Below are 25,000 nucleotides of genomic sequence, written 5' to 3'. Positions count from 1 at the left end.
CGTACACAATACCTTTAATCATGCCAACATGATTTTGAGGAAGATCACAATATTTTTCAAATTTACTTAGGGATGACGCGATCATTAAAGCAGAAGGTCGACTTGTTATAAAGAAAGATAAACCATATCCAAGCGCAATCACAACATTTTCACTTATTTGTTTACTAGATAGGTTAACAACACAATCTTGACGTGCACAATTAGTCCAATCACTGCTATCAATAAGATTTTTTAGTTTTCTGTCGAGTTTCCTTTTCAGGGCATCTGTAGTCCTACGTAGTTTTTCGTAAATTTCCCGTCGCAGCGAGTCCTTCCAATCAGACGGGATGGAATGATTGAAAGAGATCCTTGTTTTTTTCCAGTTCCTTGAATTTTTCCTTCTCTTCTTGTTTGGCGGCTGCTATGTGCTGTTTCAACATCATGGCACTAAATTCATTGAATAGGTGATTGTCATATCTTCTTAGACGGCGTGGCAGCAAGAACTTGAGACGAATTCTGGTCGAATGTGCAGCCACAAGAGACTTGGAGAAGGTAGTGACGACACATCTCAAAAGAGGAAACAGGATAGCGAAAGTGAACGTGGCTCTCATTATGTATAACTGAATCACGAAAGTTAGGAACGTGATAAATCATATATCTTTATATATAATATATATATATTATATATATATATACCATATATATATATATATATATATAGAATATATATTATTTATATATAATATAATATTATCTATATATATATCATATATATATATATATATAATAATATATATATATATATATATATTATATATATATATATATATATATATATATATATATATATGATATATCATGTGTGCATGCGCGTGTGTGTGGTACAAGGGTCTAATTGACCCTGTTTTAATTGAAAAGTAGAGAAATCACTAATTGGTAACGTAACTTACCTTGGCGTCCGCTGGTAGCTCGGCAGCTAAATCAAGTTATTAAATCCAGGCTAAAACCCAAACTCGGAGATACAAAAATAGTTTTTATTCCCCCAAAAGAACTAACATGAGAAACCAAGAAGATGAATTTAAAATCCACAAACCATGAAGCACAATTACTCCTCTAATAGTCACCTTGATTAAAAAGTATCACACGCTATTTCATTGTCAAAAACCCCATCAGTACTTTCCCAAACAAAATTGACGGTTAGAGAATTCATTTTCTCGGGTGACAAACAGAATCCATCTTCTTGATGTATCTTCTGTGCGCCTCTCCTCGGGCTTTCCTCACTGGTAATCACTAAAAGAGTCTGCAGTCTAATGCCCCGATTTTTTCCTCAATATCGGAATATATTACGTTTTGATGCCCCCTGATGGGCATACGAACGCACGCCCCCTAGTCTTCTAACGGTTCTAATGTTTGTATGTGCGAACATACTAAATTGTTCTGGAACCTTCCATGAACACGCCCTGTTTGACGCACGAACAGACATACACAACTGTATTTTCCTGATGTCACCGTCACATAACTCCTGACAGCTGCTGGGTCAAATGCGCACCCGCACTCCCGGTTCCGAAGTCCGACAGTGTTTTGCTTTTACGTCAAGCGACCCAGAGAATTCGCTGATGTCTTAAAGTTTCCCAAACACTCGTGACTGTGCTGTTGCACATTCCAATCTGTAGGCGACAAAGTCCGTTGTGCCCTAATTTTAATCATTATCGTTATTTCGTGTGCAGTTAACATATATTCATTAGTTACTGATAGGGTAATATCTTTGAGTGATGAATGGTAGTATTTAATCGAGTTATATTTTTCATATTAAAGGTGATTTCATTATTCCAATCAACACTGGATCTAAAACTATCAAATGACTGAATTTCTTATTGAATTGATGGTATGAATGCGGAAGAGGTTACTTGTGGTTGTTGTTCTTTTATGTACATTAATATATTACTAAAAATGATTGCCATACATAAAAACTAAGCGAGGGCCTTACGATACTTACTATATGTTGCAAAGCATAAGACCAAGATGCAAATTTAGGTGTTCCTTTGATGGTTCAAAGACGGGAGGCAAAATATGATACGATTCGATAATCAATGTAAATTCCCAGTTCCTCAAAGAGGTCCTCCTTCTTTTGCACAGTTCTGTCATGATGGTCCCTACCAAAAGGCGCCAGTTTCAAGAAATCTGTATATACCATTAATTTCATTTTGGGGTCTCCTAAAAGCCTGGATGAAATTGGCATATGGTCAGAATCGCTCCACAATAAATGGCGAACCATTATTCACGAGGAATTGTTGCAAAAACTGGTAAAGTTAGCAGTCAAAACGTCGCCAGCGCCTACTTGAATTCCATTATCAATGCACTATTAATTTTCTCATCGTTTATGGCTTTGTAAATTCTTCGGAACTTTCTAAAACAAATTTATGTGTTGTCGATGAAGCAATGGACAGCATTTTTGCGGAGGAACACGTGTGTGTGTGTGTGTGTGTGTGTGTGTGTGTGTATGTATGTGTGTGTGTGTGTGTGTGTGTGTGTGTGTATGCAATGGGCGTGGATTGAAAGCACAGTGCGTTCATTCTTCGAGGAACAGTCTTCTTTCATTTAAATGACAGTTAATTCTTCAGGGCGGCTAACTGAGACTCATGTTGTGGTTTTTTCTTTATATTCCTTTATATTCCTTTAGAATATAATGTTCCACCATATTCCCTCAGCTGCTTCTTATGGGAGCCAGCTGGATTCGAGACTGACAACGCGAAGTCCAAACTTGGAGCTGGAAAAAAAACTGAGAGAGAGCGAGAAATCTGAAAAATTCCAAATCCCCAAACACCGTCGTATGGGTTACGCTTTTGCACATTCTGGCACCGCCCTACTATACCGTCCTATTCTCTCAGTCCCTTTCTGCTTCTTATTTCTCCATCTAAGACCTTTTTTTTCCTTTAGAATGGCGATACTAGTCCCATGGCACTGTATAGGTCGCAGCTATCAATAATCCATACGTTCGAGTGTTTGGTTTCCATCGTGTAAGGCAATGTGTCAATTCCATGTGTGTATTATGAACATATAATTCATGGGAATATTCAACCTCAGAGTTATATTGCGCTCCCTTGGAAAGATGAGTTTTCTCATCAAGCATGGCCGCGGTCACGATAGCAGATAGATTACACTGAACAATGGTTTCATCCTGCATGTTGTCACATAGATTAATATTAAGTAATATTTCTGTTACCAACAGTTTTATGCTCATTGCCGATGTTGCCTTTGGCATTTCTGTCTCCACGTTCATGATCATTAGTAATAGCTGTTGATACTATATACTGAGGATTGTTTCTAGAGAAGATACTCCTTGATCCCAACTCCTTGACGAGGTGGGAGCCTTAGGAATCCACTGCGGTGGCTTCAACTGAACATTGGGACCTTTAACTCCTTTACCCCTCCTCCCCCCTCCTATTAATTTTCTCTTTCCCTTCTTCCTCTTCTTTTGACGATCCTTGGCATACTTTTGGATTGCTGAATACACCGCTCTTTAGACTTGATGGTGGGTGGAGTTGGACACCATGCCACTCCACCCGTAAAAACTAGAGGACATAACGCCGTTGGGCGAAGGGAAATTTTTATGTCAAGCCATGCCCTCAGTGCGGGGTCCCAGGGCAGTTACCACTGTGTATAATAATATTGCTCCTCCCCCAGCTGGGCCTCGCTGGTGAGAGGGACCTCATCCTGGACGAAATTAATATTCTTCGTTATATGGCAAACACTGCAAACCTCCCTGCGACTTCTAGCATGATAGTGGACTATCAACAGGAAATCCCAATTATTCAACAGGAAAGTGGTATTAAGACTTTAATGCCATACAAACCACCCAGAAAAATAAATATCGTCTTGACCCAACCTTGACTCACTTCGACTCCCTCTTTGGGAGTGGAAGTTGGTCAAGGTTGCAGACCTTGGAAACTGACAGAAAAATATCTGCTCTAAAATTGGAAAATTATTTATTAAGTAGACTCCCAACCTCTGAAATGTCATTCAGACAAATAAAAGATCAGATGTGGGGGATAGAAACCACACCCAAAAATCAATCAGAAAATATATGAGTATAATAAACATTGACAATGTAAATGTTCGAGTTAAAAAATATGATATTATGAACGGTGTAAAGGGTACCTTAGTACTTCCTGGCAATAATAATGAGCCAATTTTAAAGAATATGTTGTTAGATTCCCTTAAAAAGCGGTATAGTAATCTACAGGACTGAGAAATATATAACGTAACGGGTAGACAAAGTAATCGACCAATATTGAGATTAGCTAAATTAAATTCAAAGGCCAAAAATTACCCTTGCAAATTAAAATTATGGGCCAAAGCAGAGAAATTAGACTATATGTTCCAAAACCGCTACAGTACCAAAGCTGCAGTAAGTACGGGCACACAAAGAAAAATCGCAAGAATACATCTGTATGTGCGTATTGTGGATCTGAAGAGCAATCCACACAATTGCTGTGCGTCAACCTAAATGCGTGAACTGTGGGCAAGATCACCATTAAAGGTCTTAAGGAATATATGTATGATATATACTGCACATAATTAAAATTACTGCAAGAGAGAACAAGAATGCCTGTAAAAGAAGCCAAATGAGAATTAAAAGTTAGAGGAATACATGATTCCGCTAGAAAACATAACAAATACCTTATAAATCAATATCCGAGAATGGCAACAATTTTACAAGATGAATCTAAAATGTCAAAGAAACAAGAAATGTATACAAATTCTAACATGGGTATTTGTTTAAATACATTAAATTAGAGAAAATGGAACGTCAAGAAGGTAATACACGTAACACAGAAATAGTAGAAGAAAGATGTAATGAACTGGAAGCTAAAGATAAAAAGAGGACTTTAGAGAGAGAACTCCACCCAGAACCAAAAAATCAACTATAATAAGAAAATCAACTGTAATAAGATATCTGTTAAAACAAAGACAAAAGACCTGAAGAAAGAAAACAAACCTGAAAATAATAATATTATACGTTTGTCTCCTAAAATAATAATAAAACCAAAAGAAACAAATATCCAGAACATCAAAGGAATAGTAGAGGAAGAAGCCTTTGGCAAAATTAATCATGTGAAGGGAGAAGAGATCTCTCCATCAGCAGTAATTGGTGCAGCAAGAGTAAACGAAAAAAGAACGACACATTAAAAAACACATGTGGATGTAATGAATGTTTTACCGAGTTGTGCAACAAAAATAGAAGCATAACAAAACAAAGTTTAACAAACACTAAAAGAAATTTTATTAAACACAGAAATAAAGAAACTACCAGTTTAGACACTCACGAAAAGGGCCATATGTGCATTGGGCATCTAATGTCTTATAAGGAAAAACAAATAAATGTAAATGAACTGTAAAAAAAAATTCAAATTGATAATCCACAACAAGAAACTAACACTTGAGCACATTAACGTAATATTTTCAATAATAATATTATACAATGGAACGTAAATAGTCTGCAGACCAGTTTACATTTGGGAGAAGTGTCGCGATTACTAAAAGATTATGAACCATGATATTATGTTTACAACATTTCAACAAAACAATGTCAACGATAGGTAGATATACCTTAGTATCTACATCTTGATAGGAAGAATGAAATCTACGTAATGTCACATATGTACATTAGAAGGTATGTTATGGTAGAGTAACTGTAAACTTTACTGTCTTGCAAATATCAAGTATCACAATACGAATGAAAAACGATCATAATAAAGCCTAATAAAAATTACAACACTTAAACATTTACTTAACAAGAAACCAACATGAATTGTAGGTGATTTTAATGCTCACAATCCGATATGGGACTGTAATTGCACAAACTAAATTTTAGCAGGGCGTAAAGTAGAAGAGTTTATGGATTCAAATGACCTGTGCTGTGTAAATGATAAAGAAATGAGCACATATTTCCAAAAAACGCATGGAACATTTTTCCTCAGTAGGCCTAACTCTATGTACAACAAGTATAATTGACAGACTAGATTGGAATACACTTGATGACTTGCACACCAGTGATAATTTCCTACTATCAATTTCCTTATTACAAAATAATCCTGGAAAACATATTTCCCACTATAACATTTATAAAGCAGATTGTAGGCAGTATGAGATGCTCACAAGAAATAGCCAACCCTTTGAATATTTAACTAACAAAACACAAAGTCCCATGGTGGGCTGAGAAACTAGCACAATTAATTGTTATAAAACAGTCAATAAGGAGATGATTAGAGAATTTGAATAGAAAGTTCAGTAAAATAATTAAAATATTACCAGTAATAGAAGGAACTTTAAGAAATTACAATATTATTACAAAAAATTGATACATTAAAGCCTCTATACAACAAAATATCAGCAAAATTTAAAAATGAAGTAATTCAAGAAAGGATCATTTCATGGAGGAAATATGTATCAGGTCTCTCTAATAATAGTCCTATACAAGAATATGGGAAAAGTTTATGAAAATAAATGGTACCAATGTTAAACCACCTAGACATGATATGCCATGTTAAAAGATGAGAAAAGAATATCTATTCCAAAAGATATAAGTAACTTGATAAGAGAAAACTTAGAAAATGTAAGTAGTGATAAAATTTCAGAAGAACTCTTCTGCAAAAAGAAAAATAATAAAGAACTGATAATAATAAATTTTGAAAAAAAAAAAAAAAAAAACAAAAAAAAAAAAAAAAAAACGGTAGCCGTCTTTTTTTTTTTTTTTTTTTTTTTTTTTTTTTTTTTTTTTTTTTACATCGAAAAGGCATATGATACTACATGGAGGTATGCTATGTTCAAAACTTTACAAAACAACATCCGTGAACATTTACCTAGGTTCATCCTAAGCTTTTTGGTAAATCGCAGTTTTCAAGTGAGAATTGATTATGTATTGTCCAGAATATTTCCACTTGAAAATGGTGTTCCACAGGGAAGTGTCCTAGTGGCACACTGTTTACCTTAGCAATTAATGATATTAGTAATAATCTACCTTCTGGAATTAAAAGTAACTTATATGTAGATGATTTTGCAATATATTATTCAGCATCTCGAAAAAACCATGCAAAGCAATAATTAGAAAATAATAATAAGAATAGATGAATGGGCCTCATCTGTAGGCTTTAAATTATCCGAAAGTAAAACTCAAACAGTTGTGTTATATAAAAATAAAAAGTGGAAAAAAGGTGAAGAAATAGATTTAAAATTATGTAATAACAGTATACCAACTGGTCAGACTGCTAAATTTTTAGGATTAATATTCTCAAGACCTAAATGTCATAAACAATCAACCAATCAGAATGTAAAAGAGCATTAAATCTTATCAGAAATTCATCAAACACTACTTGGGGAGCCGATAGACAAACCCTAAAATTACTGTATAAAGCAACAGTGCTGCCTATCATTGATTACGGTAATAAAAAATACAGCTCAGCATCAGACACAGCATTGAACACGTTAGATCCAGTTCATTATTAGGGCTAAGCTTAGAATATGTTCAGGAGCCTTTAGATCATCACCAAGCTCTTCTTTACAGGTTGAATTATGGTGAACTACCTCTCTCTCTCCATAGAGAGTTAGTGACAAGCGATTCTACAACAAAATAATGATTTGACTTAAGAGATATGTTTATAAACAATCTTCCACCACCTTTCCCAGTTAGAGCTAGAAGATTTCGTGAATCACTAAATATGAATATACAGGTTCCTCCAATAGTAAAATTATCTCCTCCTTGGACAATGAAGATTATGAGAATTTGTACACAATTATGTTTATCAAAAAATTACTCATATACACTAGAACACCATAGACATCATATTATTACAATAGAGCATATAAAGCGAAAAGTATACATTATGCAATATACACAGATGGATTTAAATCAGAACATGGAGTGTGATATGCTGCAGTCTCCCAAGAAAAGTGTATTAGTTCTCTCTACCAGAAAAGGCCTCGGTATTTACAGCCGAATTATGTGCAAAAGCATCAGCCATAGAAATAATTAAAGAAGCCTCATTTAATAAATTTGTGATTTATAGTGATTCCAGAAGCGCTATAGAAGCCCTTCTAAGTTACAATCCAAAAAAATAATATTGTATAACAAATTAAGTTATTAGCTTATAAGCTATATAATGGTAGGAAAAATGTAGAAATATGTTGCACCCCTGCCTATGGAAATGAAGAGGCTGACAAAGCAGCCAAAGAAGAAGCAACCCTTATGATAAATAAGATCAGGTGTGAGTATCCCTGCTATTGATTATGTACGACAAATAAAGGTGGGTATTACTAGGAAATGTTAATATTTATGGCATAAAGAACCTGAAAATAATGAATTAGAACAAATAAAATCTGATGTTAGAAAATGGAGATCATCATATCAGAGAGAGAAACACACAAGCATTCCTGACACGCTTCCATATAGGGACATACTCGTTTGATACATTGACACTTGATGAAAAGCCCACATGACCCTGCTCCCGGGTGCCCAGAGTATGTATATACGTATATGTATACATATATACATATGCATACATATATACATACATACACATACATATATATATGTATATAATATTCCAGTCAGCAAGATATATACAGACTTCAGGAGGGTCCATGATACACATGTTGTTAAAAGGCCAAGTTTGTTAACAAAAAACGTTTCACACTAAAGACTCAGTGGACCATCAGTCTGTGAAAATTAAAAGACACAATAGAAATACATTATTAGCATAAAAGGAATACACAAAGCAATTAAAATTTACAAGTTAAAACAATAAAAAGAAAAAGCACATAAAACAGAAAACAAAAAGAGACTGCCAAAACACCGTCCATAAGCAGGAGAGAAGAGGCAATGACATACAATGGCGTCCAAGGCCAGACGACAACTATGCCAGATACAAAGTTGCTGAGGAACTATTACTATTGAGAAAGGGAACCAGTCTTTTAATATATAGTGATTCTGAAGTTGTTAAGTGGTCTGGGTCCCTTACATAACCAATTATTGAGAAGTGTTGCTTCAGGACTTCGGTTTTACATAATGCGGCATGAATTTTGACATTAGAAAATTCTGGCTGCTTCAATCTTTGGTCAATGTGAAAGCTAAAACCCAAATGGTTGCAATATCTGACTTGCAGTAACCTCCGCATCGATCCAACGTAAGAGCCTGGATATCCAGGGCATGTGAACTTATAAACCACATTGGATCGCATGAAGGACTGCAGGCGATCTTTGAAATTAAAAAATGATCCTATTGTACATGGGTTGTTGGAAATAAGTTTGACTTTAAGACAGGGGATTTTTTGTTCAATTATTCGTGTGAGGTTTAAGGAAAATTTAGAGTCAGACATATACGGGATTGAGGCATAGAATATTTTTTTGGGGAACATCAAAGTTAACAGTTGGAGGCTGTAAAAATTGTGTTAATAACTTATTGGTGTTTTCAAAAGTAATGAAAAATATATCAGGGTCTTTTTCATCGAAAACAGGCAGGGGTTTGCGTGCTTTACCAAGATCAAAAGAGTCAGGTAGCTGTTTTTCTTTCAATCTTTCTTCTACTCATATGGCTGATAGTTCCTTTTCCAACACAACTTTTTTTTTTAAGTCTTCTCTGCTCAGTTTTTGCAATAAAGTTTGCAGTTTCTACCCTATTTTTGTTCAGCTGCTGCTGCGGCATTTGCAGCTTCTACTGTCGCTGCTGCAGTGCAAGTTGAAGTTTCAATTTCACTATCTCGTTCAAGTGTTAGAGGCCTCTTCAGTTATGTTACCACTATGTATCAGGAAATCTAAAATCTTTCCCAGTAGTTCAGCTTCCACAATTCCACATCATCATGACCCACAGATATTCTTGCCTTTACAGCTCTTTGACGAAGCTGGTACTTCTTAGTGTATTCAGGTGTTCCCTGGTGCACCTAAAATGTTTGTAGATCAAAAGGCATTTCTCAATACTGACAAATACACAAATAGAATCGAACAGATTACTCGAAATTGTGTCACTACCATACACAAGCTATACAATTTCAAAACCTTTGGTAATTCGTGGATTTATAACGGTGCGAAGGCACTCAACCTCAGAAATTACCTTAAATCCTTAAATGATTCAATTAATACAATTGGATGCCAGGAATTCACTTTTAAATGAACGAGCATTTGCGATCAGAATGTTTTAAAAATCATACCAATCAGAGAACGTAATTCACCAATAATGCACAACCACAAACAATATAGAATGAATGATTCTTAACGAAGTAAATAAGAGGTACCAACTGTTTCCTGAACAAGGAATAGGTAAACCTTTAATTGTCCACAGAGGTAGAACGTGAAGTTCTTGACGGCATGGTCGTAACATATGACGGAGACGAAATCCTTTAAAGAGCGAAGGTCGTACCCTGGTAAGAGGAACAGAGATTCCTATGAAAGGAATCTTTCAATCCCTTACGGTGAGATTTTTGCCTCAAAGCACCTCTGAGAAGTTGAGCGACCATGAAGATATCGCTAAGTCGACAGTGTCGAGGGTTAAAAGAAAGACGAATACTAGGCTGCCATTACCCTGTCTGCACGGTTTCCAAAATCCCGATGCATGCTTAAGATGACGTGTACTAACACAACATTCTCGTGTGTTAAAAGTGGGAACGCGCTGAGAACACTATCCGGTGGTAGTCAGGGTTATAAACTTCCAAATTTCACTAATACACTACACTCATGTTATCCATTATCACAGAGAAACAAAAAAAAATATTTCACAATCCGTCAAGATCGAGCGTAAGAGTAACGCAAACCTAAGTAGATCCCGGACAGGCCCCCAATTTGTCACAACTTCAGCTTTCCACTTGAACTAGTATTCATGTAGGTAAAGTAGATATGCGAGGTGCATTAACAACCAAGGTTTAAATTAAAGAAAAACTTTACTTATTTCAAATCAAGTCAGAATATATATAATAAAAATAATAACAAATAACCACTTGATTACTGCTATGAGCAAATTAATCGTAAGCCACCGGATAATGAACTCAAAGCTTCAACTGTACAGAGTTTGGAAGTAAACATTTCCAAGGATTACATTAGGGAAAAACACGAAGTAATTTCATACACTATGTACAGCATATACATAATAGGTAGGTATTTACAATTACTACATGATGATAGGAGGGTTATTGTATATATATATATATATATATATATATATATATATATATATATATATATATATATATATATATATATATATATATATATATATATATATATATATATATATATATATATATATAGTATATATATATATATATCTAATAAAAGGAGCCCATAAAAACACCAAATATAGAGAGAAAAGTACTATATTTAAGAGACTGCTGTCTCTCTCTTCAGGTATATGAATGAAAAAAGTTTACAGAAAAAGTGGTATTTATACCAAGAGATCCGTCCACAAGTAAGCCAATTTAGGTCACCCCCGCTGATAATCTTCCTTTAATCTTCTTAAGCGTTGGTTGAATGAAAACCTCGTCGATGACATCTGAAATCCACGCTCCTTTTGAGATGTTCATTACCTGCTTCTCTTTTATTAAGGCGATTCCACATTTGACTCTTGTACCGGCAGTTGCTGCTATAAATTACACGTGACAAATTCCAGTTTATTCTATGGTTATGTTCATTTATATGGTTGAAAATAGCCGAGTTCTGTAGTCCATACCTAACTGACCGTTTGTGTTGTATTAATCTCTGGGGAAGTGATTTACCTGTAAATCCGATGTAAGATTGGTCACAGTCCTGGCATGGGATCTCATAGACCCCAGTGTCCTTGGGAGATGTCTTTTGTTGGACATTAATCAGGGATTTGGCTAAGGTGTTTGGGTAGGTAAATGCAAAAGGGTTGGATTTTCCATGGGTTTGGGTTACTCTCTTAATCGTCTCCAGGTGAGGAATTTTTATTTTATTGTTGGGTGTGTCTCTGGTCTTGTCTTTAGGGGGTCGGTAGAAAATTACATTTGCTTTGTGAATTGCTTTCTCAATTATATGGTCAGGATACCTTAAAGACGAAAGTTGCTAGCAAATTAGTTCAAATTCTTTTTCCAGGAATCTGAACTAATTCGCAAGCAACTTTCGGCCTTAATAAAAGAGAAGCAGGTAATGAACATCTCAAAAGGAGCGTGGATTTCAGATGTCATCGACGAGGTTTTCATTCAACCAACGCTTAAGAAGATTAAAGGAAGATTATCAGCGGGGGTGACCTAAATTGGCTTACTTGTGGACGGATCTCTTGGAATAAATACCACCTTTTCTGTAAACTTTTCTCATTCATATACCTGAAGAGAGAGACAGCAGTCTCTGAAATATAGTACTTTTCTCTCTATATGTTGGTGTTTTTATGGGCTCCTTTTATTAGATGGAATTCTGTTGTTACAGAACATTTTTACCAGTCATATATATAAATATATATATATATATATATATATATATATATATATATATATATATATATATATATAGAGAGAGAGAGAGAGAGAGAGAGAGAGAGAGAGAGAGAGAGAGAGAGAGAGAGAGTCCTTACTACTTGCTAATCTAGAATTCTATTGCAGCACGAACTGGTAGTTTCGGCCGAGGGCGGAGGTCAGGTGGTCCACACGATGGTTGAGGTGGCTGTGGCAGACGTGAATGACAATCCGCCTGTCTTCACTGACCAAGATCCACACGTCACCGTCATCGAGGAGGATGACAGACACCTCCCAACCACTCTCATGAAGGTGAGAGTTAATATATATTATACACTTTGATATTTTCCCTTTATCACAATTTTGAAGTATTTTCCGAAATGTTTTCAAATTAACGGTTTTTTCTCGTAAATTTGGTATAGAATGAACTGTATGGGATGACGATAGCCATGGAGTGCATACGGATGTTCACCATTGTGAAATTAGAAACTGAAATAAAGGTTTATCGTTTTGCAACTTTTGTCATATGTGTACACATGTAAGAGACAGACAATTTTAGATGTTATATATATATATATATATATATATATATATATATATATATATATATATATATATATATATATATATATATATATATATGTTTGTGTGTGTGTGTGTGTATATATACACATATCAATATGTATGTATGTATAACTGCATCAAGAAAATTTGGAATGTGATGACCATCTAAATAAAGGCAAAAGCCACGAAGGAAAGTGAAACAATAGCGTATCGCTGCAAGGCCTTTCGACTCTCTCCTCCTTTACTAAGCAGACTGATATAAATATGAGGGTTTAAAAGTAAAGCTCATATGAAAGTGAGTTCACAAAGAAAGCTCTGTTAAATGACAGGCAGGGATTATTAAGGAAAATATGTAATGCGAATCCAGCACACCTGGAGAATTAGCAGACCTACCTAAAACAGGGGCGCAATTTAAGAGGTTTACGAAATATTAAGTACACCAGCTCGGAAGCAGGGACGAGATATGTAAAAAATTATACAGGGCGGTGACTGACCTAAAGATTTTTTATAAAAATACAATTCAATAAATCTCATTTTGCTAAACAATAAAACTTTTTTTTTTCTTGCAAAGCGAACATTTATACAAAACAATAAATGTACAGATGCAAAGAAAATATCTTTAAGGTAACTAATTTGTAATTAAATCAGTCATTCTATATTTAAGGTCATTCTTAAACATTTGACTTATACAAGAGTCCAAATAATACAAGCCAGAGCCAAGGTTAAAATTTCAATTGGAAGTAAGTTGTAGAATTGCGGATTCTACGAGATTTCGTGAAAAGACATCTTTTGATCTAGCAATAACTGAACTGTCAGTCCTGTTTTTTCTGTGACAGTTTTCACTTAAATAAATGAATATTGCATTGCATGTTTGCCAATTTTTACAGAATACTTATGCTGTTTAATTCTTACTTCTAAAGCCTTGCTAGATTGGCCAATATACAAGGAGGGGGTGTTGAAACTTGGAATGTTAAGTATTATGTTGTTGCTTTCCTTGTGGCCATTTTTTTAGTGAGTTATTATAGGAGAAAACAAGGTTGACCTTAAAAGATTTTAACAATGATTTTATGGTTTCAAAACTGAAAAAAAAAGGCAAGCTGAGAATATTCTGATAACATTTTGTGGTCTTTATTACAGCAAATATCTCATATATAAGAAGGATAACATAAATCTGTCCATATATTTTTTGTATTAAATTTCTTGATCTAAATCTTGGGGACTGACAACGCGCAATGCTTGTAAAAACATACAAGAGAAAATTCATATTTTGATATTAAGATGGTGGCTCTAATGAAAATGGACATAAGATAAGTTGGTTGGTTTCCTGTAAATACTGAATTTTTATTAAATTGGTTTTCTATGTATTAAAACATCCGAAAATGATACAATTGTCTTCTTCCAATTCCAAAGTAACCATACAGTAAGCAAACAGTAAGCAAACAGCTAAAATATCGTCAACATATCTATACCACTTCAAAGTAATATAAGTGATATCAGGTAAATAGCGTTTTTAAGAATTCCATAGACAAGTTTGAGAGGATTGGTGATAAAGGGTTGCCGATTGCCAAACCAAATATTTGTTGATAAAATTCTCCAGTAATATAAACTTACAATCACAAATGCACAACCTAGTCAGTTATATCATATGACTTACAGGTAGAGGTAATTCATAATGGGTTAGTTTGTTACTAAGATGCTCTAAGATAGAGTCTATAGGGACTTTAGTAAAATGAGAGAAAAAAAAAAACATAAAAACTAACGAATCTATCCGTGGGACAGTAAGTGACTGTTTAATTCAACTAAATCTAGTGAATTATATATGTGAGAACTGGAGATAGTTCCAAGTAACCAATAGCTTGGTAATATATTTCGAAACTTCATATGATATTGAGCCAACAGTGCTAATAATAGGCAGCTTAGGATTATTTCCTTTGAGTGTTTTGCTAATCTGTGCATCCGTGATATGTAGTCAGCTTTATCTCAAATTACAATACTATTTGACTTATCAGTTTTTGTTATGTGGGTAGAACCGTCTTTTTTAAGATTGGTCAAACTTATCTTCTAACAAGCAGGGAAGTTACTTTCGTGGCTAACATTGCCAGCTCCATAAGCAAAACCTTTAATTATGTCAACATGATTTTGAGGAAGATCACAAAATTTTTCCAGTTTACTTAGGGATGACACAAATGTTAAAGCAGAGGGTCTATTCAATATAATTAATTTTGGAGCTTTTTTAAATCATCATATATATACATGTATATATATATATATATATATATATATATATATATATATATATATATATATATATATATATATATATATATATGTGTGTGTGTGTGTGTGTGTGTGTGTGTGTGTGTGTGTGTGTGTGTGTATGTGTGTGTTACAGGGTCTAATGAACTATGCTTAATTAAACGAGAGAAATCCAAACTGGCATCGTGACCTACCTTTCGACGCTTCCGGCAACATGACATTTCCGTAGCTAAAATTAGTCATTAAATCTAGGTTAATTCAAATTATGAGATACAAAAATAGATTCTTTATTAATCCACAAAAAACTAACATGAAAATAAATTTAAAATCCCAAACCATGAAACACTATTACTACTCTGCACAAGCATCTCAATTAAAAATTGTCACACTATTCTCATTGTCAAAAACCCCATTAGTGTTTCTCAAAATACCTAAATGTCAAATGAAGAATTCATTTTCAGTAGTGACAAACCGAATTCATTTGTAAAAGAAACCACAATGTTCAGAAATAGAAATAAAAGGAATAGATAACCCAGAAACCATACTAACTGCTTTCCTGCACCTCAACTCCCTTTACAATATTTGAAAGTTTTTTAAGTCTTTTTTTCACTTTACCTTTTCCATGGATCTTCTAGCACCACCTTCAGGCTTTTTCACACTGGTATCACTACAAACGTTTCTCGACTAATTGCCCCATTTCTCCCCACACTAAGGGATTATATCACACATTCATGTGCGCTAATGGACGTACAAACATATGCACACTAGTCTATTCACAATTCTGTATTGTGCACTACCCATGTTTGACTCACAAACTGACATACACACGCAACTGCATTTTCTGACGTCACAATCATACGACTTCCGACCAATGAAGTCAACTTGGGCACCGCGTTGTCGCTGATGTGGCTTGATAATGTTATGACTTTGTCTCGTTCCAACATGCTGAGGCATTTGCTGTTTTCAAATTTTTCAAAACACTCGAGGCTGTGCTGCTACGTTTTCCAATCTGTTTGTGTGACCCGTTGCCAACCTAATTTTAACTGTTAACATTACCAGTGCATTTAACATATATATACAAACACTAGAACACACTTAAATACATTATATACATTCACCACACAGCATAAAACCACGTCACATATGGACACATATGGTCACACATGAGTACGTTAAAAACAGCAAAATCACAAATTACTCCAAATAAATTACATCAACAAAAATGTTTCATTTTAAAGAAAATCTTCAAAGAGTTGAGAAACAGACAGTAATATAATTATATACGAAAAGTAGAAGATGCAAACCTTATAATGCAAACAACAGAACCAAACTGTATTATTATTGTATTGGAGTATTATTATTGTTTGGCCACAAGGAAAATATATACATATATCATTAAAATATATTAAATATATAATTATATATATATATATAATATATATATATATATATATATATATATATATATAAAATAGATATATATATAATTATATATAATATATTATAAAATAAAAGCATTGATTGATTTACTTTCCAATTTTTAGTAGACTTTTCTCACTTCATAAATGAAGCATAATTAAATCTCTGTAAGACCTGATACGTGTTTTGTATACAACAGCACGAGAAAAGTTTAGTTTTGCGACCATTTTTCGAGTAGTGATCCCATTTATTTCTATATCAAATAACTGCATCGTCTTCGATTGCTTATTACAGTAAATAGGAAGTTTTCAGAAGTTCAGAAACTGAAAAAAAAGCTTTATTATTACAAACGTGTAAGATGAATATTTAAGAAAATGACTCATGATTAATCTGGAAAAAAATTCACGTTCAGCTATTTGTTATGATCATCATTAATTAATATGCTTTTTCATTTGCCCAAAAAATATCTTTCAATAGTACGCTGACATGAGTCACTGGGATCGGCATTCGATCTTCCTTCCATTGTAGGTTGAGGCCAAGGACCCAGACCATTCGGACGAATTTGGGCTTTTGTACACTTTGCGAGGAGATGGGGTCGATGGTCATTCTCCAGATGATGCCTTCTTTAAGATCAATCCACGCACGGGTGACCTTGTGCAGTTGAGGGTAAGGAAAATTAAGGTTTCAGCATCCCTCTCTCTATACTTTATTGCCATTCACTGTACCCCCTTCTCCCCTGTTTCTCTGATACATTCATATGAAAATTAAGATGCTTTATTCTAAGAGGTATTTTGGATATCTTATTTTGCGAGACGTCACGCTTGATTCATGGGTCCTGGACCGTATAAAATGCTATTTTTTTTGTAAAGACTGTTTGAATATTTAATTTTTTATCGAATATTACTCTTGATTTATAGGCCCTCGACCGTGATCCCCCAAATGGGAAAAGAATATGGAAGTTGAGAGTCAAAGTTCAGGATGGTCAGGAACCCTGGAAAGCTACAAAACGACACAAAGGAACGAAAAACACACCAATGACCTCTAGGGATCACTCGCCCTCGTGGGACTATGAAAATGGGTTGCAGAATGACCAGCCCACTGAAGATACTGTTGGAAGAAATGCTATAGAAACTAGACCAAACAAAAACAGTGGTTCTAAATGGGAAAGATCCAGAGTTCAAGAAGATGAAACCGTGGTTAGACTGTGGGAGATAAGAGACAATGGGTACGATATGCTCGCATCGCTTCAAAATGGTGGGTCGAGTGCAAGAAAGCACGCGTGGACGCGAGAACTAAACCAAAAGTACAAAGCAAAGCCATTCTTATGGACAAGTTTGAGTGACCGACAACACCCGTATACACAGCATGCTTGGAAATTCAAGGAAATAGGTCACAAAGATACCAAACAGCTCTCCTGGAATGACCAAGCTAGGTTTGGTATTCCCAAGTCTGTATACAATTACAAGAATGAGGAAAACTCAAATAGAAACAGCTGGGAACTCTCTAAGAGAATAAGAGACGAGAAAAGAAAAGATAAATGGGCCAGTAGTCCTGGATCCAGAGTAGGGGAGAGGGAAGAACGGGGAGAAGCAACGGAATTGAGATTCATGGGCAGGAGGTCCAACATAGGCGATCATATTTGGCATGTTAATCGGTTAAGAGAAAGCCTTAGTGACCCAACCAACAGAAGAATAACAGATGGACAGAGAGCGAAGTTCGAAAATACAAACCAAGAAAGAGGTTTAAGAGAACGAGGAATGAAGGACAGAATTTCACTCAGTAAATCAAAGTCTGCAGAGTTCTTGGTTTCATCTCAAGACACTTCAATTGCAAATAGTCAAGAAAAGAGCATTGCATCGTCGAGATCAAGATTGAGCTCTTTTGCTTCAGCTGTCAAAAACCAGAAGACAGAAATAACAACGAGTGATGGCGGAGATCAACATAAAAATGTGAAATCTAACAGATTTTTCAAAAAGGGTGACAGTACCTGCAATGGCCAGATATCCACATGTGACCTGCGTCCTAAAGTGAAAGGTATGAAGCAAATCAGAGAGAAGAGCCAGTCCTCCTGGAGTAACAGTCTTAAGACCAGAATTAAATTCAGGGACGAAACAAAGCTTCATAAAATTGAAAGCCCTGCCGATGATTCACCTGACCACCTCATCTCTCCAGACACATTAAAAGATACTCATATTTCCAGAAACACCAGTTTTAAATCTTCGACCTCTGAGTGGGAAAAAATCGGAAGTATTGATGATGATGGGAAGTTGAGGCAAGAGTCCCGTTTTGTCAAAAAGGCAAAGAGATCTCCTGGTGGGGTATTTGAAGCAAAACGCCAAACCAGTAGCATTTTGAATGAGAGACCCTCCCTCACTCTGGGAACCATAGAATCTAAAACCTCATCTTCGAGCACAGTGCATAGTTTGGAAAGTATACAAGAACCTGGAGAACAATTCAGATTTTATCATTCAAATGATATTAAGGAAAAGAAAACTGAAAATATCCCAGCCCACTTTACAAAAGCTATAGAATCAAGTCCTTCGATTTTAGTGTTCAGTAATGGCACCAAAAAACCCTCTACAAATGTACTTCCTGAGAGTGAAATTGATTCTGTGAGAAAAGGAGTCATTGCTAATAGTGGCCTTTATTCCAAAGATGCCATGGCAAATTCGAATAAAGTAAATGAACGCTTTCATAATCTTATGTCAAACTCTTCAGAACCAACAGCTTCGCCAGATCCACTTGATCAGCAAATGGACGGTTTTACTCCCAGAAATTCCAGCGATGCACCATCACACAAAATGTCAGCAACTCAAAACTATCCAAATAAGAAATACCTTAGTTCTCACGAGAGACGACAGACCCTCAACGAGAAACTTTTGTTAACGTCGAGTGGCAAACGAAATAGTTCTTTATCTGAGACTCAAAACCTCCTCCCTGACTTAGTCGCCAGAAATCGAAGTACCGAGTCAAGTGTCAGGAAGCGAGAGAGCAAATGGGTTTTGAAGAAGCCGAGAGGCAAAGGCTGGCTCTCGAGAGGGGCCAGAGACATCATCATGGAATCTCCTTTCGATAACTTTGACTCAGACGAGGAACAATGCTACGAGGCTTCCCGGGTCGGTGTATCGGTGACCGACGAGGCCGGGAACCGAAAGGAATATCCGGTACATGAGGTGGAGATACTCGTGACGGTCATTGTCAAGGACATTAATGACAACGCCCCTATTTTCCCCAACGTCACGATGTATGGAGAAGTGCAAGAAAATGGGCCTGTGGGTGAGTTGAACAAAATACTTTTAATGTTGTCATTTTTACAAATATATTTCTCAGTTTTACAGATGATTTAAAGAAAAGGTGTATTTTCACAATTTTATTCCTTCTTCATAAGCTTAGAGAGCGCGAATTTTATATATTATCATCAGATGACAAAAATTGATATTGCAAAGATTGCTAGTCGGGAAGGAAGTGACAACCTCAAATTGTGCATTAATCATTTTGTTCATGAAAAAAATTAGGGAAATATCTCTAATGTAATTCTTGTAAATTAAACAGAACTATTCTGTAAAATTTAAAATGCGACTAGTATCAGTTATATATATCACCTTCATTATAGTTTTTTTATCATATATAACTATAGTTTTCAATCGAAATATTGATAAAAAAGTATTGTTTATCCAAGATTGGCTGCTACGGAAAATAGTATTTCATGCAATCGCCGTCTCTTTCCCAATGATATACAGATGCATTGCTATTGTTATTAAAAATTCTCTATTTGCTGCGTCCTTGTAAAACAAATGATTAACACCTCCCCGCCCCCAACCATCATCTCTCTCTCTCTCTCTCTCTCTCTCTCTCTCTCTCTCTCTCTCTCTCTCTCTCTCAAGAACTACTATTTCTGACGATTTTCTACACAAGCACAATTGAGTGAAAACTACAAATGTTTGAGTGTAAACTGTTTAGGCAGATCCATACGCTCCCCCAACCATCCTCGTTCGAGAAGGAATCCCAGTTGAGTGGGGACGGGATTCCAGATAATTTTACTGCGTTTCGGATATTTTTACTTGAAGATTCCGTTTCATAAAACCTCTTGCAAAAGCAAATGGAATTCTGTTACTTATTTTGCCTCTCTGGGAAACATTCGTAGAAGGAAAACACTGCAGCAAGAATGTAGTCGAACAGCCATTGCCTCACAGGCGACGGATTTAGATATTTTTTTCCGATATGAAAGAGCTTTGTGTCTTTTACAACGGTGCTCATTTTTCTTTTTCTTTTCCCTCTCATAAGCTTCCCACTTTCATAGATGCCGTCATTCTAGATTTTAGCACCAATTTCGCTCTGGTTTTTATCTACTTCGAGATTTTATATATAAAAATAAGGTTTTGAATTTATGCTCTGAGGAACATAGGGGGTAAACACTCGATAAAACTTTTTATACTGTTCTTTCTGTGGCCAATTTCTTGTGTAATGTTATTCAACTTTTTCATTATTTTGGGAAATGCATTGTTTTTTCATGTCTCCGCATGTCAAGTTTGTAAGCTGTGAAAACAATTTAACTGTGGAATTTTTCTTCTTAGATTTTTCTTCTTTGTAAACTGACACCCAAAAACAAATTAATTGGATTGACTTCAGTTTTTATGGTGAAACTTTATATATATATATATATGTATAATATATATACACACACATGCACGCGCATACATTCACATATATATATGTATATAATATATATATAGCACACACACTGCACGCACCTACACACATAGATATATGTATAATTATATAATTATATAATATATATATATATATATAATATATATATATATATATATAATTATATTATGCAGGTATCTAGTATGAATATTTTATCACATCACCGTGATTCATATAATTCATTCGAGCTCGAATCGGCTAGCATGATGGAGGGGGTTTCATATCTATTCTAATTACAAAATACAACGAGATCGACGTGATTTGTAATGGTCATTCCGAAAACATTCCTCGAAATCGATGAGAGAGTGAATCAACATTTCATTCACGTCATCGTCCTTACATTATCGTTACGCGGTGACTCGTGCATTACGCAATGAAAAACAATTCTTTCACCTTTAGTTCACAACATTTTGTCAATTATCCTCTATTTATAAAGCAAATAGTCTAAAGTGAATATTTCATTATACAGATTTTTATTTTTAATCTTTGGAACCCTCATTAAATATTGATTCTTCTCTGAATATGTTCCCAAACAGTTACTGAAAACTTTCTGCTCAGTTATGCCACCCAACTTATTTATATTGGAAACGAAAACATTACTCTTGAGAAGTAAAGTTTTCACAGAAATTGACGATTCATTGCTAAAATAGGTGCAAAATACTGCTGCGTAAATATCTGACCACAATAATTTTCTTGATTGTTTTTTCCCTCATAACAAGACAGCCATTTTCAGAAATTCTCTTTCATTGCTGACCTCATATATGATACGTAATGCACACACAACTCTCCCTCCCACTCTATTTTCATGCAAACAGGCAATACCTAACAGTGGAAATGATATACTGAGTTAGCTGCATTGAATCGCAGCTTCACCATACTTAAGTGCAAAAGACATCAGTAGCGCCATTTACCATTTGCGGCTAGTACTTGCCTCAGTCACGTGACAAAGTCAGCTGTGCAGTGTTGGCAACATAGCAATGGCTTCAGAAGCTAAGGGGCAGGGGATTCTGTGCGGACGAATAAGCCCCATTCAATAACCATTCATACTTTGTTGACATACTGTATTGTATACCTGGTATACCGGGATGGGAAAGGGTATACGGCTTCACTCATAACGTTTTCTTCAAAGGCTTTCCACGGGATGGGAGACTAACACCTTCAGGAGCACCCTTTCCCTTAATAGAAAGAGTTTAAAGTTGAAAGTTACGACACATCTTCGCAGACCTTCATTGGTGTTGCAGACCTCATTGCTGACCTCATACTGCTGTCGGGAAAAGAATTTCATGAATCTCATTTGGGGTGACAGGAGACAGAAAGATATTTTCATAGACAATGAGAACATTGAAAGGCTCGTTTTCAAAATTACTGTCAAATAGTCTGGGGGCTTATGTAATCCCGTAGGATTTTTATGATTAGAACATGAACGCCTATCTAGGTATCTTAGGTAGGTTCCAAATTACTAGGAAGTCTTTGCTGGACATTTCCCAGGGATGGCAGATGGCGGCTATCTTGAAGTTCAAAATGGCCGCCATTTTGGGCCCTCTTTCCAGTAAGAGTTGGTGTTTTTAGTCCAATAATCCATTTATTTTCACTCAACATGAACTTTAACTAATTAGTTGAGTCTGGCTTTTAAAAGTAAATTACCAAAACATTTAAAATAGCCACATTCAGTATTCAAAATAGCTGCCAAAAGTACTGACCCATATTTAGATTTCTGTATACTTTTTAGTGATTTCTTTAACCTTCAGGAACCAACTGGGCAATTTCTAAAGATATTTCTGGTTGTGATATAAGGGTTGCTGATTATGTTGTTGTTTGAAGTAAAAAACCAATATGGCTGCCAAAAACCCATTATGGCTGCTAAAAAACAAATATGGCTGCCAAAACCCAATATGGCTGCTATACATTGCCTAAAGAAAATTCCAACAGTTTAGCTGCACTGTTAGCCAAATCTCCAATTGGTCTGATCATAATCTATCTAAATATTCATAACATTTCATTTCATTAGCCTTTATATTATTCATCATCCTCATCATCTGATAGGGCGAGGGTAGCTTCATCCTCACATTCTGCATTATCGCATTCATCGTTTATTCTGCATCTGTTAAATTCCACCTATAGTCATCAGGCTTTGGTACCTCTGGATTTGCAATGATATCATTGTACCAAATCATTGCCTAGTAGTGTGTCTTCATTATAGCTGGTAGAAGTGCAGCTCTGGAGGGAGACCTTCAGAATATGTGTTTGTTTTTTCTTGAAAAGCTACCACCTTAAATCTGCTACTTTTGCTATTTCTGTATGAGCAAATACACCTGACAAATGAATACTTCAATGGCACTGATGGTTGCATCAGATGGTCTTTCTAACACACCAAGCTGAGAAAGTGCACGAACCATGCCATCGTTTGGGTCAAGTTCCTTTAGCACTTTCCAAAATGTCACTTTCCCTTGCCAATGAATCTTCCAGTGACATCTGCTCCTGAAATGCATGGAAGCCTGGGAGAGAGGCAGCCCTATTAGGACCCAAAGCATTGCAGATTGGATCAAGTGGTACTACTCTAGTTCTCACCAACTTCTGTGATGAAACATGTATCTCTACAAAGAATTGGGTAACACGTAATGGCTAGTATGTGAATGCCTGTGTCTGGTGGATAAATTCTTAAAGACATGGCACCATTTTGTGTGGCATTTACACAATGCAGGATAAGCTTGGTATCTGCTTCTTCTTGGGAGCTTGAAAGGCCTTCAGTTTCTTTATGTATGGCCTTTGCTTGATTATGCCAAGTAACTATAAGAGACTTGCCACTTGCCTTAGCATACAGAACCATATTTGTCTGCTAGATATGTTGTAAACTCATCTTTTGTTTTCACATGGGCAAGCAGATTTTTCATGCTGGTCTTAGCGATAGATGTTGAATCTGTGATGCGACATGGTATGGCTTTAGTGCTTGCTAGTCTTTTTTCATGTGTTGCTGCTTTCAAAGATGCACCAGTGTCATAACGATAAAAAACACACATCCCAATGTCATTTATTGAAATAATCTGCTAAGTCATTGCACGTTTTAAACCCAGTCTGGGTTATCTAGAGCTTGGAGGTCTCCCATTCCATCCACAATAGCAGCACGTTTTCACATTTTGTATTTTCAGATTGTACAGCATCTCTTTTATCCAAATTCTCACTATTGTCTATAGGTACATTTTCAAGAATGGACATCAAATCGCTCTTTTAGGTAACATGATACATGGACCCATCAGCTGCAAACATGGATCTTGGCACAACAGAAAATTCGTATGTTCCAACAGCTTCTTGTAGGTTGATATCTCTTGCTTTTAAGACAATCAGCAAGCGGGCAAATAGTAACCTGTCTTCTTGGAGCTCAATAATCTGATCATCACTCTTGAGTCTGACTTTAAGTCCTGCTGAAGACAACATCTGGAGCTTTTGCTTCTTCACTGGGCCCAGAGATTCACTTGGCCTGTTGTTATCCTCTCTTTAACAAACTGCGCAAATTTCACAGCTCCAATATCTGCACACTTGTTAACTGCTTTTGTGACTAAGTTGATCACTTTATTATGCTCTTCTTCAAATGGATTCATGAAAGATTCTAAGCATTGTGTGAA

The 25,000-nt window shown here is 35.6% G+C and overlaps 2 protein-coding genes across 2 annotated transcripts in view; one reads left to right on the top strand and one right to left on the bottom strand.

Annotated features, from left to right (window-relative positions):
- Positions 1 to 25,000, bottom strand: part of LOC135209741 (thiol S-methyltransferase TMT1B-like) — a 597,585-nt gene that overhangs the window by 434,050 nt on the left and 138,535 nt on the right. The gene's annotated exons all lie outside the window — the stretch shown is intronic.
- Positions 1 to 25,000, top strand: part of LOC135209489 (neural-cadherin-like) — a 149,998-nt gene that overhangs the window by 44,471 nt on the left and 80,527 nt on the right. Inside the window, exons 4-6 of the mRNA XM_064242143.1 lie at positions 12,579 to 12,743; positions 17,199 to 17,336; positions 17,588 to 19,946. Coding sequence (XP_064098213.1) covers positions 12,579 to 12,743; positions 17,199 to 17,336; positions 17,588 to 19,946 — 2,662 coding nt within the window. The remainder of the gene's footprint in view (positions 1 to 12,578; positions 12,744 to 17,198; positions 17,337 to 17,587; positions 19,947 to 25,000) is intronic.

The sequence above is a fragment of the Macrobrachium nipponense genome, chromosome 38 (assembly GCF_015104395.2).
Source record: "Macrobrachium nipponense isolate FS-2020 chromosome 38, ASM1510439v2, whole genome shotgun sequence".
In the NCBI taxonomy this organism is placed as follows: domain Eukaryota; kingdom Metazoa; phylum Arthropoda; class Malacostraca; order Decapoda; family Palaemonidae; genus Macrobrachium; species Macrobrachium nipponense.
This window is presented reverse-complemented; position numbering and strand designations above follow the sequence as displayed.